The sequence below is a fragment of the Spermophilus citellus genome, assembly GCF_964194105.1.
Source record: "Spermophilus citellus genome assembly, chromosome: 8".
In the NCBI taxonomy this organism is placed as follows: Eukaryota; Metazoa; Chordata; class Mammalia; order Rodentia; family Sciuridae; genus Spermophilus; species Spermophilus citellus.
In genome coordinates this window covers 70,242,202-70,258,210 of record NC_138189.1, presented here as the reverse complement: position 1 = coordinate 70,258,210, position 16,009 = coordinate 70,242,202, and the positions used below count along the sequence as shown (strand labels likewise).

The following is a 16,009-nucleotide window of genomic DNA, read 5'->3' as shown; positions in this document are numbered from 1 at the left end:
TGGGTCTTTCTTTTACTTCTTCAAAACTGCTCATCTCTTCCTGCCTCAGAGCTCTTCCTATGGGAGGCACTTTTGAAAGACTCATCAATGTTTTTTCCTCCTGAGCATGTTCTCATTCTAAAGCAGGTTTCTTGGGTTATTCTCTTTTGCAGCACCTTTTAAAAAACCAGAACCCCCCCACCAAAAGTAATAGACCTTATATAATTTGTAATTTCATATTTATTTGTAAGGTTTTTCTCTTTTCCTCTCCACTAGACTATAATCTCCATGAGAACAGGAATTTTCTCTGTTCACCATTGTGTGCCTGAGACATAGAGTACCTTATATATTTAATAAAAACATCAACTTTAATATGACTGTTCAGTTATAAACTTTGTAGAGTTAAAGAACACACATAATTAATTTATCTTGATAACAATTTGAATTTATTTGAGGGAAATATAGAATTTTTTTTTGTTTCCTTTTCTTGGGGTGGTGGTGCTAGAGATTGAACCTAGGGATGGTCTACTACTGAGCTATATCCCTAGTTGTTTTTATGGGTTGTTTTTGGAGACAGGATCTAACTAAGTTGCTGAGGCAGGCCTCAAACTTGTAATCTTCTTGCCTCAGCTTTCTGAGTAGCTGAGATTATAAGCATGCACCACCATGCCCAGCTTAAGTGTAGAATTTCTACAGCTAAAGGAAAAAAAAAAAAGTAGACTATTTTTATTCATTGCCAACTAAAAGGAAGTTTAGTCTTCATTTGTTTTGAGAACCTGCTCGGTTTAGTCTAGGTTGAAGTTTTTTCCCCAAGTAAAGTCATTGAGATTCCTTATTCCTCATTATAGTCTTGGTCTAAGAATCCACTACATGCGTAATAATTTTAAAAAAGTATAAAGCCTTTTATAAGAGCCAACTGCTATTATTAACCTGAAAATGGTCAGTTTTGCCCAATTGGATGTAAATTACAGTGATATGGTATTAACCATTTCTCACTGTTTTTACGAAGTTCACCTGAATATGGGGAGGTTTGGGTTAAGAAGATTGGAGGAGGAGGAGGAGGCAGCTCAGTATGGCCTTAAGAAAAAGATATATGATTTTTATTGTGACCAACCCACGTAAATGTTAGTTAATAATTCTAATGCTCAGTGAGTCTAAATCCAGCAGATGGAGAGTAGAGGTGCTACCTTCTGGATTTAGGACCAGCTACCTTATTTGTAGACCCCGGTCTCAAATGAAGACACAGGATTTCTCATTAAAAAATTATTATGAACTTCAGGATGGCAAAGGCATAGCATAATATTAAATTAGAATTGCAGGGTTCCACTGGGCTTTGTATGCCTGCACTGGTTGCCTGGTAAAGCCATTATTGCCTAGAATGATTATCTTTTTAGGTGATAAGAGTCACTAAAAGTTTTGTGTTACATTTGATTAAAAATCTAAAAGCATTTACAAAATAATCTGAATTAGAAATACAACAGGAGGCATACTGATGCATTTTAGTACAATGATGCTAGGATAGCAATTAACTGTTAAGTGAAAAGCAAGTTTTGAATAATGTGATAAATTTATATTAAAAATCAAATATGCACACATTATCTGTGTTTTTTCCAACACGCATAACAGAAGTTAAAAGTTTTAACAAAAACTGCCTCATGAATATGAGGAATGAATAAAAAAAATTTTACATTTTTAAATAATTCTGTGTGAAATGTTTTTGTAATGAAGATATTCTTTCAAAATCAAAACAACAAAAATGATAACTTGGAGTTTTCTGCCATAAATTTTTATTATTAAATCTTAGTTATAAATGAGAATCTATATAAGTTAACAAGTTTTTTTCTTTTTTCATGAAAAGGCATTTGATATGACATTTTTGAAATGGCAAAATTTCTATGTATTCCCTTAGTTAAGAGACTTTAGAACATAATGATTTAAGTGGCACTCCTAGTAATAGTAAAAATCTAATTTAAGTCAGCATGACTTAAATGTTCAGAAAACTTTTTTTTAAAAGAACCTATCAATGCTATAATTCCTAATATTCTGTAGTATGAAAGAATATATAAAGTTAAACTACAAAAAGTATTATATTTTGATATATTCAATATGTATATAATCATTCTTGTAGATTAATAAATATTCAATAGATATAAGCTTCCTTGTATATACACATATTAAATATTTATAAATGTTTAGATATAATTATGTGCATATAAGATTGTAAGTACATGCATGGATGGTTAACTATTTTAAGAATTCAAGTCAGCAGAGCTTTGACAATTTGAAGATATGGAGTACGGAGACTAAGAATGATAGAAGAGTTGTTTTAGAGTACTAAGCAAGGTCAGATTTGTAGAAATAGGATGATGCTGAGTTTGAGGAACCCTAAATATAATATGCCCACTATTTTATATTTTCTCTTAGCCCATTGTCCCAGAAGATCTGAAGATTTTAAATTTAAAATAAGAATTTGAAAGTTAGCCATTATACTTTTGAAAACCAGTTGTTTCTTTTTTCTTTTCTTTTTGAAGGAACTAAATGATGATTCTTTCTGAATGAGTAATGATTGATCTGAATGACACTTTGATGTAACATATAAAATTAATCTCCTTTCCCCCCCTAAATATAATTTGTCAATAAAACAAGCAACAATCTCAGATTATTTCACCTTCCTGATTAAGTCACATGATTCTAAAGAAGTTTAGTATTCTAGGCTGTTTATCTAGGTATTATTATCCTTACCTCAGTAAAATCCTCAGGTAAAGGTGAGCCATCACAGTCTGTATCTTCTGCTTTCTCTTCTGATAACTTCCCATTTGTCTTTAATGTATCTGGGAGAGAAACATACAGGCCAAGAGAAACTAACAGAATTATTGAGGAAGTAGAAAAGTTTTCATCAGTCCTCAACAGAAGGCAGTAAATAAACTAATATCCACAAATTGTTTCAGTGTTCTAACTGTAAATGTTAGAAACAAATGACATGGTACATGTCAGTCAGTATAAGACTTCTGGTTAAAATTATCTACATGGTAAAGCATGTGCTTAGCAAGCACAATCCACTGAGTTTAATCCTCAACACACACGCACACACACAAATTGCATGCCTTCACAATGGCTTATTATAACGGGGGGAAAATGTTTAGATCATCATTTCTAAAAATAAAAGCCATAATGTTAGTGATACAATTTTTGATCTCATTAATAAGGTAATCTTCCCACAAATATGGAAAAGACAAAAATAGGAGATCAACAATGAGGATTATGCTAATATTTTTCACATTTACTAAAAAGATGTTCCCTAGAGATTTCCTTGTACTCCTTAGAGTATCAATTTATTCATCTGGTTCATTTACCTGAAACAGAGGCATCTCTTGTAACATAATTTTGGTTTAAAAGATTCTGGGCTTCCTCATCGACAACATCCAGCAGAGATTGGATAACTTCAGCCTCTTGAGGATCATCATAAATGTCATCATCTTGTATGCTGGATTCTTGAAAAACAGAAATTTTCATGGGGTTTTACTTTAAAAATACTGACACAAGAAAGGGACAACATGCTAAGTCTTTTAAAACTTTAAGCATCTACTTTGAAAGGCAGCTATGGTTACTAATGGGACTCAGTCATTTCTAGTCCTAGAATTAGTATGGTGGCTCAAAGAATTAATCAAAACCAATGTTGATGATATACCTTTCCATGAGACATTAATAATTTTAAGTTTATATTCTTAAATTAATCTCAAGTTATTAATTTGGGAAAGAAACACAAGTTATGTTATAAAGGTTATGAATATAATAGGTCACACAAAACATTCTCAAAGATAAATCTCCTAAACTATTAGGTAGTTTGTGAAGTGGTACTTCATAAAATGCAAGAAATACTATCAAACAAGACAGCTGTCTTTTCAATTATTTAAAAGTAGTTCTAGTCTCAGAGATTAAACTAGATGGAAGGCATTTGTATGTTAATGCCATTAACTATTAGTTTTATGTTCTTTTATTTCTTTGAACAATCATCTTTCCTTTTAAAGCTACAGTAACATGGAAGGCAAATGAGAGGATACCTAATATTTCTTTTGTTATTTAAAATTTTAGGGGATTTAGAGTAATTGGATGACTACCTTTGGACCTGGTCAAGTTCGTTGATTCCTTCATCTGAGAAGGAGAATAATTTCCTTTAGGGTGCAAGGCTTGAGTTATTTCTTCCCCATTAACCTAAAGTATAAAACCAAAACACATCATCAAATTATTATGTTACCAACTTCTAGGATAAGGGAGGTGTGCACAATGCCCCTCTCTTCTTCCTTACTACAAAATTAATTTTATGTATTCCCATTTAGATCTGTGTTTCTAGAAAATACAAGTGTAATTAAATATGCAAAGGGGATGGAGTTTTCCATCATCAAATATATCTGGAAACACTAGATTAAATAACATTAAATTAATATTTTTTATTCCAGGAATTCTTACAATACTAATATATAGTTTGAGTTACTAGAAAAGAAATGTATTATATACAATATTAAGTTTCTTGAACTGCAAAAGTCTCTTGCTTAAGGCATATTTTATGGAACCTGTCCTCCAAAGAATATTTTAGAAATAGAAAAGCTTAAAAGTTGAGGGAAAGGGGAAAAAAATCAACTTTTTAATTATTTATGAGGCTATTACATGGATATACACTCCAATTTAGTGATCTGATCATCTTGTGGGCTTAAACATTTTCAAATTTAGTCTATATCTCATGTGAATTTAAGAAAAACAACAATGGCTTCACTACTAGATAATAATGTAACTTCCTAATGCAATGGTAAACTGTGAAACACTTCATACAGTGTAACTTGTAGAAAGAAAAATGGGGCTGAGGTAGTGGTAGAATGCTTGCCCAGCATATGCTAGGTCCTGGTTTTCATACCCAGCAACTCATGCAGAAAAAAAAAAAAAAAAAAAAAAAAAGATCTGAGCAAAAATGCAAAGTTTAATGATTAGAATAAATTAAAATAATTTTGTACAAATTAAGCTTGTGGTTTGCTTTGAAGGTCTTACTCTTTATACTAAGATAAAAAGGACATATGGTAGATGCAACGCAATTATTTCTTCATAAAGAATGGTGATATACATTGTTGGTGAGACTGCAAATTAGTATAATCACTCTGGAAATCAGTATGGAGAGTCTTCAAAAAATTAGGAATGGGGGCTGGGGTTGTGGCTCAGAGGAAGAGCGCTCGCCTAGCATGTGTGAGGCAGTGGGTTCGATCCTCAGCACCAAATGAAAATAAAATAAAGGTATTATGTCCACTTACAACTAAAAAATGAATGTTTAAAAAAAATTAGGAATGGAACCACCATATGATCCAGCTACCCCACTCCTCAGTTTTTATTCAAAAGAACTAAAATCAGCATGCTATAGTGATATGGCCAATGTTTATAGCAGCACAATTCTCAATAGCTAATTATGAACCCAGCCCAATGCCCATCAATAGGTGAATGGATTAAGAAAACCCAATGGAGTTTTAGCCATAAAGAAGAATGAAATTATGATATTTGCTGGTAAATGGATGGAACTGGAGAATATTGTACTAAGTAAAATAAAACAAACTCAGATAGTCAAGGATCAAATGCTTTCTCTCACAAGTAGAAGCTAGAGCAAAATAAGGGAAAAATTGAGAGAGGTTGGATATCATAAAGACAGAGGGAAGATAGTGAAGTAGAAGAAGGAGATGGAGAGGGAGGGAGGAAGTATGGGAAAGGGGAGGAAATGCAGAGTAAATTTGACAAAATTAAATTCCATGCATGTATGATTGTGTCAAAATGAACCAAACTATTATGCACAACTATAATGTACTAATAAAAGAAAAAAAAGAATGCTGATATAATGATGTCAGAAAGTTTCACTGGGAAAAAAAAAGTAAAGCTTCCCTGGATCATGAAAACCATTTTTCATCAGAAATTTATATTATAGACATTTGCATTCAAGGACAGAACACTGCAGGGAGGCTTCCTTAAAGATTTTTAACTCCAACAACAACAACAAAAGGGTCTGATTTTATACTTTTATGTTAACTTAACAGAAATTCTACCCTTCTCTATTTCAACAACTTGCTGATGATTAAAAAGAAAATAAACACTACAAAGCATGAATAATAGTAGAAATACATGAAAATGCAGTTGCTTTGGCTATGTGAAATTGAAGACTTTCTGAATTAACAGAGAATAGTGAGTGTTGTTATAACTCAATCTATACATATGCACATACTAAGAAATTTTAATTTTTGTGTCAGCCATGTATGCTGCAGTATTTTTTTCTGGACTCACAAGTGTGAGATAACAGTGAGATGAAAGGCACAGAATTTTGGTCTTGTGGTCACTTAACTAATTTTCTCCTCCTACACTAAATCAAGCTCATATCCAGAATCCTGTTGAAATGATAAGATTTTCTGATTATTATAGGAACAAAAAAACATTTTACATGGGAAGACATTCTACATTACAAGAAAAGACATTTGAGCAGTGAGGTTCAGAACAGATTGCATGGGATGAATGTAGGATAAAACAGTCCAACTAAATGAAGATTGGTGTAAATGAAGATCAGCTGTGATTATTTTAGAAATGTACATTACATGCCAGAAGAAAAATCATAAAAACAAATGTTAGCCAAACTGGCACACATGTAGACTTAAGGAAAGGCCATGAAATAAAATTTATTATGTGTTAAAATAGTTTTGTGAAATTACTACCAGATTTCTCCATTATTTTTTTTTTTTTTTTGGTGGTGGTACTGAAGATTTGAACCAAGGAATGCTTTACCACTGAGCTACATCCCTGGTCCTTTTTATTTTTATTGGTTTTGAACAGGATCTTCACCAAGTTGCCAAGACTGACCTTGAATTTGTGATTTTCCTGCCTCAGCCTCTTCAGTTCCTGAGGATACAAGTGGACTAATTTTTTTTTTTTTTTGTACCAGGAATTAAACCCAGGTGCACTTAACCACTGAGCCATATCTTCAGCCCTTTTTTATATTTTATTTAGAGACAGGGTCTTACTGTTGCTTAGTGCCTCACTAAGTTGCTGAGGCTGGCTTTGAACTTGCTATCCTCCTGCCTCAGCCTCCTAAGCCTTTGGGATAGCAGGCACCCAACTAAATGTTCTAATCTTAAATGCTTCAAGCTCTCATTTTATTATATGATAAATTATTTCTTAAATCTTTCAAGCAAGTAAACTTGGCCACTGCCGTTTTTCCTCAGAGTATAGATTTAATTAACACCTGCAGGTGTTAATGAGCAATTCTATTTTTATTTGCATTCTTTCTCTCTTCCTGTAGTCTATGAGAAAAACAAAAGATTTGTACACATTAATTTAAAAAAAAATCCCTACACTAAAGTTACTTTTCAAGTAATTAGCTTATTTAAGAGCCATATGTGTGCAAAATGGTGTTACTTGTGTGAGAGTTCTGTTGTGTGTTTTACTTAGCAAAACCTATTATTTTGCCAAAATATATCCTTACTATCAATACTTATATCTGAAAAAGACAAATATTTAAATATGAAATCATTTTGGTTCAAAACACAAGTTAGTTATTTAGATTAAAAAGTATGACGTTACCTTGGAGAACGAATTCTTGGGAGTGAGGGCAGGTTGGCCAGAAGGTTCCACACTGTGATGGCCTGAAAGGAACAACTCAGGAAGTCAGGGGATGAGCCAGTCAAAACAAGAGACATCACAATAATTAAAGATACATGAAGATATGAATTTCTGCTGCACAAAGTAGTTATGTAAAAATATGACTCAAATTCAAAATCCTGGGGTTGAGGCTGTTGCTCAGTGGTAGAGCACTTGTCCAGAATGCACGGCCCTAGGTCCTTCCACTGCTAAATAAATAAGTGGGAGAAAAAAGATTATATGATACATATAAAATAATTAAAGAAAACCCACATTTCTGAGGTTATTATTTCCTTAGTATACTAAAAAAGATCACATCACAAAGTGATAAAACCAAGTAAAAAAGCCAATTTCTTAAAATTATTCACATAAGAGCTTAATTGGGGCTGAATGATTCAAGTGTGAGACATTGAACAGAAAATACCCCTATTGAATGGGGGAGGCATCACAGTTACTATATTATATTCAATGTAGTATTTAAGGGAAGAAAACAAGCATTTGTCTTATTTTAAAAAGAATATCACTTTAATACAGGAAAAGATATTATAGCTACAACTGAAAAAGACTTTAAATATATTTCCAAATCAAATACTAATTTTAGTTTTTAGACTATCAGTATAAAAATTTAATACATAGACTAAAAATGAGCAGATTCTCTTTTTTCTTATGATTAAAAGTCATATATTTATAGTTTAATTCATTAAATTATATTTTTAAGAGATTCAGATTGATATGGTTGAATTTGGGAAAATTAAAACAACAAACACATGTATATGAATCCAAGGATATCTATTTGAAAATGACCTAACAATAATTCTACATAGAAAGATGAAGCCTGAGATGGAATTTTTGTGCATAAATCTCTAAAATTTTGTGCCTGATATTTAAAAAGCCTACAAATGTCTTTTGTTCTCACTTGAAAGCAACATATCCTATTAGTTTCAGAAAAAAATAAAAGCATGCCAATAATAAGCCACTTGTTCAAAAAATCATATTAGAAGAGTATAAGACATCCTAGTATATTATTGATAATCTCTCCCTCCTGTTTCTTAACTCCTTCTTCTCCTGTTTCACCTCAGGCAATCATTGACCTGTTTTCTGTCCCTCAAATTTGCACTGTCTACCATTGTGTATAAATAGAATCATACAGTATAAATTCTTTTTTGAACAGTATAAATCCTTTTTTTTTTTGTATGGCTTCTTTCCCTCAGTATATTTATGTTGACATTATTTTAATTATTTGTTGCATGTATCAGTTGTCCATACTTTTGAGTAGTATTGGTTTATTCATTCAATAGTTTTGGACATTTGAGTCTTTTGCAATTCTGGCTGTTACAAGAAAAGCTGCTGGAAAGATTTCTTTCTCCCTCTCTCCCTCTCTTTTATATTTCTCTCCTCTCCTTTCTCTTGTTCTTCTTCTTCTTCTTCTTTTTTTTCTTTTTTCCAGTATTGGGCATTGAGCCCAGTGCCCCATGCATGCTCAACAAGTGCTCTACCAGTGAGCCACATCCCCAGCTCTTTTTGAAGTTTTAAGTTTTGAGATAGGTCTCACACTAAATTGACCAGGCTGGCCTTGAACTTGCAATCTTACTGCCTCAACCTCCCAAGTAGCTAGAATTACAGGCATACATCCCTATACCCATCTGCTAATGAGACTTCTGTTTAAGTTTTTATGTATGGACATATGCTTAATTAAAAAAACAAAAAACAAAACTAGGAATGTGCTGGGCGTGGATGCATGCCCGTAGTCCCAGCCACTCAGGAGGCAAAGGCATGAGGAGCACAAGTTTGAGGCCAGTCTCAGCAATTTAGCAAGACCCTAAGCAACTTAGTGAGACCCTTCCTCAAAATAAAAAGAGGTGGAGATGTAGCTCAGTGGTTAAGTATCCATGGGTTCCATCCACAGTACCAAAATAAATAAATAAATAAATATCCACTAAGAATGGAATGACTGGTAGGCATGTTTAAATTTTCAAGACATCGTTAAAACTGTTTTGCAAAATAGGTGTACCATTTTACATTCTGGTCACTATGGAAAGTGCCTATTATTAACATAGGATCAGTTTTAAAACCCATAAATAAATTAGTTCTATGGGAATCAAGTCAGAAGATCTCACAGATAGGTCACTAGGCAGTTTCACAGCAGTCCAGAACATTGAATAGTTCTGGAGCCATCCAGAGCTCACTAGAAAAACATTTGTGATAGTTTTATCATGAACTAGAACTATATAAAGCAGAAAAAAGGACCCCTATGCTTTAGCTTTGAGAAGAAAAACATCTATTATAGTAAGGTTTCATTTAGCCACTATTGGGATTTAGAAACAATGTCTGATAGCCTAAAAGATTAGTTATCTGTCAAGTACTGAAGTGACTTTTAATTTGACTATATTCCTCAGTGCCAAACATGCATACTATGTTAGTACTTGTGATAAAAGCTACATTTATGTGGCCGAATTATGCAAATGAGTACAGAATTAAACTTTCTGGGTTTAAATTCAGGTTCTACTCCTATTTTTTTTAAACCTTTATTTTTTTTATTTATTTATGTGGTGCTGAGGATTGAACCCAGGGCCTCACCCGTGCTAGGCAAGTGCTGTACAGCTGAGCCACAACCCTAGCCCCAGGCTCTACTCCTTATTAACTCTGTGAACCTGGGGAAATTATCAAACTTCTCTGTGCCTCATTTCTCTTTCTATAAAATGATAATAGTAATACTATAATCATGGGGTTATCGTGAAGACAAAGCACTTAGCAGAATGCCTAGTCCAGAATTAGCATTAAATTAAAAGACAGTTGCTGCCTGGTGGGATAGGCCGAGAATACCAGTAACTTGGAAGGCTAAGGCAGGAAGATCCCAAGTTCAAGGGAGCCTCTGCAACTTGGTGAGACTCTGTCTCAAAAAAAAAAAAAAAAGGCAAGGAATATAGCTCAGTGGTAAAAGCACCCCTGGGTTTAATATTCAGTTATCTCAAAAAAAAAAAAAAAAAAAAAAAAAAAAAAGGTAACTGCTGCCAAAGCAATTACTACTACTGTTTTCCTTCTTATGCTAGAATGTGAAGCAGATACTTTGCACACTGCTGTATTTACAATGCCCAGAACAATGCACAGAGGAGAAATTCAGTAAATGTCTGAATGAATTACCTTGTGGCAAGCAAGACAATACATGTTCAATGTGTACTAATATATTTGAGACTAATTATAACCTTACAAAGCAAATACTAATAATATACTTATTTTACTGATAGGAAATAGAAACTTATGTATGGATCTTAGAGACTTACTAAGATCACAAAAAACTTAAAAACTCAGCTCAAATGGGCTGTGAATTTCATGGTCTACTCTATTCTCTAGTTTTCTATTATAAATTAAATTTCAGAGATGATTTCATTTAAATATAATATTTTTGCTTAGATCCTGCAAAACATTCTGAAAGGGCAATAAAACCAATGTAGTTATAACACTCAAACTTGCCATTCAGGAAAAAAAATAAGAAAACTTGAAGATGGCCGCTGCATAAGGGGGTAGCTGAAGTGCTGAGCCTGGTGCTCAGAACAGCGGCGTTAATAGAGACTTCGCCCAGCTTGTTAGAGCGCCTTTCACCATTAATCTGTAGTGGACCACCCGGCCAAGCAGCAGAAAAAACAAAGAGATTGAAAAAGAGACGCTTGGCTCCCAGACGCTTTCCTGCTCAAAACCGCGGGCGCTTTGCGCCCATCTGCTTCCTCTTTCACTTCGCTCCCGGCAGAGAAGCTGAAGGGGCAATCAGCAGTGGATTGTAAGTACCTGAGGCAAAGAAAGCTCAGTACACCCCGCCCTTTTTTTTTTTTTTTTTTTTGAATATTGTCTATACAGGGAGAGTTAGTGGATTGGAATTGTTGGCGGGGCTGTAGTTCCGGGGCCGAAAATCCACTCCGCGGGAGCCGCCATTTGCTTTCTGCACGCTGTCTTGATGGCCCTGTCTACATAGTCCAGCTGCTGCAGCTAGAGACTGGAACTGGGCTGCGTGCCGAACCCTGTCCTCCGAAGGCTGGACCACGGCCCCAAGTGCCTCGGTCGCCTGTTCCCTGCTGCACCTTGGGGCATAGCCTGCTCTGGGGTCATTCGGCATCCCTCTGCAAGGGGACAGGCGCGGCGGCAGCTGCTTGGGCCCCCCACGGCGGCAGCCGCTTGGGCCCTCCGCGGCGGTGCTGCTAAGGTCGCAGACAAGCGCGACGCCAAAGAGCGCGGACCAGAGGTGGAGGCGACGGCAGCAGGATTTCAGTTCTAGAAAACTGGACTGGAAACAGTAGCAGCAGTTTGTATAACCCCAAGATCTTGCTTATGCCAGGAAACTGTAAGGGTAACATGAATATCATTGAGGAGGTCTAACATGACGGCAGACGCAGAGGGATCAAGTCTCTGACCTCTTCAACTGTGAGGGCATAGGGAGATGTAAATTATCTAAAGCCTATTTGCTCAGGATTACTAGACAATGCTGAGCTGACGTGGAGCTAGGGCACACACTTTGGGCCCCTCAGAAAACACACACTGAGCACGAATTGGCTGCATTTAAGCCCCGGATCGCCTGCTTCTCATGACTCAGCACTAACGATCCTGCTGAAATAACTAGTCGGCCCACCTGATTTCACAGAGGTAAAAGCCAACTGAGCACCATAGCCAGACCCAGGGAATCAGGAGTGAAGTGGGACTATCAGCACAGAATCCCCGGCTACCGCTCCCACCAGGGCTGACAACAGAGGTCCCTTGCAACAGCTACCAGGGGAGTTGCTACCTAAGGGCAAACAAATTTGCTGGGGGTCCTCAGCTCGAAGACCTACAAACTTAGGGTCCGAGGGAGGCAAACAGAAAGGGTGTGCCCAGGCATCAGTGAAAACAGGGCTCCCAGGAGCAGCAGACCCGGCGTGTAGCCAGTATTGTGCTGAGCGTCACAGGTGAGCGGGGCCTGGCTTGAGGAACCACAAGAGAAGGACCTAGACACTCAGGACTGGAGATTCGCACAGTCTGGGAAGAAGAGCTGAGGCACAGTGATTAGTTGCCACCTATCACGAGGAGAAGCCTGGCCCAGTGGGCATAGCTCCACCTACTGGAAGAGAAGTTAATCGAGCTCTATGACTGCATTTATTATTATTACTATTTTTTTAATGATTATTATTAGTAATTTTTTTTATTCTCACTTTTTGTAGTTGATGTTGTTGTTGTTCTTTAACTTTCTTATTAATGGTTTCAATTTTTTTAATTCTTTTTATTCTATTATTATTATTATTTGTTAAACTCCAATTTCCATTTTTCTATTATCATTATAATTTTTTTTGTTTGTTTTAAAATTTTTATTTTTTCGTTTTTTCTTTCTTTTCACTTTCTTTTCTTTTGTCTTTTCATTTCTTTTCAATTTTCTTATTCCCCCTCTCTTGAATTCCACCTGCCTACACTCACTCTATTTAGTAACTTCTTCCCTTCCCTTCTAATACCTCTCCTCCCAAGCATCAAATAAACTTATAAGAGTAAACAGTAACTCAGCAGTCAAACAGAACAAGAAGTATCATGAGCATAAAAAAGCAAGGAAGAAAAGGAGTACAAACAATGAAAGACAGCCTAAATATTCAGGAGGACCTGGAGTCATCAGAAAAATGGCCATATAAAGAACTCAAGGAACACCTTAGACAGATGGAAAGGAACCTTAAAGAGCACATTGAAAAGGAATTACATAAACAGATAAAAGAAGAAGTTAAGCATCTTTATCAGGAGATAGAGATTATAAAAAAAAAATAAACAATAATTCTAGAAATGAAGGAAACGATAAACCAAATTAAAAACTCAATCGAGAGTATCACTAACAGAGTGGAGCAAGTAGAAGCCAGAACGTCAGATAATGAAGACAAAATATATCATCTTGAAAAGAGTCTAGCCAACTCAGATAGACTGGTAAAAAATCACAAGAAAAACATCCAAGAGATTTGGGATAATTTAAAAAAATCAAACTTACGAGTCATCGGGATAGAGGAAGGCACAGAGATTCATGCCAAGGGAATGAGTAACGTGCTGAAGGAAATAATTACAGAAAACTTCCCAGAAATAAAAAAGGAAACAGATATACAAATTGTAGATGCATACAGGACACCAAGCACACAAAATCACAGTAGACCAACGCCAAGACACATTGTTATGAAGCTATCCAATATACAGAACAAAGAGATAATATTAAAAGCTACAAGAGAAAAGAGGCAGATTACATTTAGGGGTAAACCAATAAGGTTGACAACGGATTTTTCATCACAGACGCTGAAAGCGAGAAGATCCTGGAACAACGTATTTCAAACACTGAAAGACAATGGATGCCAACCAAGAATTCTGTATCCAGCAAAATTAAGCTTCAGATACGACAACGAGATAAAAATCTTTCATGACAAACAAAAGCTAAAAGAATTTGTAGCCAGAAAACCAGCATTGCAAGGCGTCTTGAGCAAAACTCTACACGAGGAAGAAATGGAAAACGATAACCAAAACCATCAGCGGGAAGTGCCTCGGTAAAGACAGAGGACGGGGGGAAAGCTAACCATGGAGAAACAATCTAAATTAGGGGAAAAAAAAGAGATAAATAATCAAACATGGCAGGAAGTACAAACCATATATCAATAGTAACTCTAAACGTTAATGGCTTAAACTCTCCAATAAAGCGACATAGGCTGGTAACATGGATTAAAAAAACAAATCCAACAATATGCTGCCTCCAGGAGACACATCTGATTGGAAAAGACATACACAGGCTCAAGGTAAAAGGTTGGGAAAAAATATACCATGCACACGCTCCTCGTAAGCAAGCAGGGGTGGCCATTCTCATATCGAATAAAATCGACTTCAAGACTAAGTTAATCAAAAGGGATAAGGAAGGATATTATATACTGTTAAAAGGAACCATTGACCAACAAGACATAACAATTATCAATATTTATGCACCAAATAATGTCGCTGCGACGTTCATAAAACAAACTCTCCTCAAGTTCAAGAATCGAATAGACCACAACACAATAATCATGGGTGACTTCAACACACCTCTCTCACCATTGGACAGATCCTCCAAACAAAAGTTGAATAAAGAAACTATTGACCTCAATATCACAATCAATAACCTAGACTTAACTGACATATATAGAATATATCAACCATCATCAAGTGGATATACTTTTTTCTCAGCAGCACATGGAACCTTCTCAAAAATAGATCATATATTATGCCATAGGGCAACCCTCAGTAAATATAAAGGGGTTGAGATAATACCATGCACTTTATCAGATCATAATGGAATGAAACTGGAAATCAATGATAAAAGAAGGAAGGAAAAATCCTACATCACATGGACAATGAACAATACGTTACTGAATGATCAATGGGTTACAGAAGACATAAAGGAGGAAATCAAAAAAATTCTTAGAGATAAATGAAAATACAGACACAACATATCGGAATCTATGGGACACAATGAAAGCAGTTTTGAGAGGGAAATTCATCGCCTGGAGGTCATTCCTCAAAAAAAGGAAAAACCAACAAATAAATGAGCTCACACTTCATCTCAAAGCCCTAGAAAAGGAAGAGCAAAACAATAGCAAATGGAGCAGAAGGCAAGAATTAATTAAAATCAGAGCAGAAATCAATGAAATTGAAACAAAAAGAAACTATTGAAAAAATTAACAAAACAAAAAGTTGGTTCTTTGAAAAAATAAATAAGATCGACAGACCCCTAGCCATACTAACAAAGAGAAGAAGAGAGAGAACTCAAATTACTAACATACGGGATGAAAAAGGCAATATTACAACAGACGCTTCAGAAATACAGAAAACAATTAGAAATTATTTTGAAAACCTATATTCCAATAAAATAGAAGATAGTGAAGACATCGATAAATTCCTTAAGTCATATGATTTGCCCAGACTGAGTCAGGAGGAAACTCACAACTTAAACAGACCAATATCAATAGACGAAATAGAAGAAGCAATCAAAAGACTTCCTACCAAGAAAAGCCCAGGACCGGATGGATATACAGCGGAGTTCTACAAAACCTTTAAAGAAGAATTAATACCAATACTTTTCAAATTATTTCAGGAAATAGAAAAAGAGGGAGCTCTTCCAAATTCATTCTATGAGGCCAACATCACCCTGATTCCGAAACCAGACAAAGACACCTCAAAGAAAGAAAACTACAGACCAATATCTCTAATGAACCTATATGCAAAAATCCTCAATAAAATTCTGGCGAATTGGATACAAAGGCACATCAAAAAAATTGTGCACCATGATCAAGTAGGATTCATCCCTGGGATGCAAGGATGGTTCAATATACGGAAATCAATAAATGTTATTCACCACATCAATAGACTTAAA

The 16,009-nt window shown here is 35.3% G+C and overlaps 1 protein-coding gene across 1 annotated transcript in view; it reads right to left on the bottom strand.

Annotated features, from left to right (window-relative positions):
- PTPN13 (protein tyrosine phosphatase non-receptor type 13) overlaps positions 1 to 16,009 on the bottom strand; it is a 204,995-nt gene that overhangs the window by 16,574 nt on the left and 172,412 nt on the right. Inside the window, exons 37-40 of the mRNA XM_081303163.1 lie at positions 7,576 to 7,637; positions 4,098 to 4,191; positions 3,333 to 3,470; positions 2,722 to 2,810 (exon numbers count right to left, since the gene is read on the bottom strand). Coding sequence (XP_081159289.1) covers positions 2,722 to 2,810; positions 3,333 to 3,470; positions 4,098 to 4,191; positions 7,576 to 7,637 — 383 coding nt within the window. The remainder of the gene's footprint in view (positions 1 to 2,721; positions 2,811 to 3,332; positions 3,471 to 4,097; positions 4,192 to 7,575; positions 7,638 to 16,009) is intronic.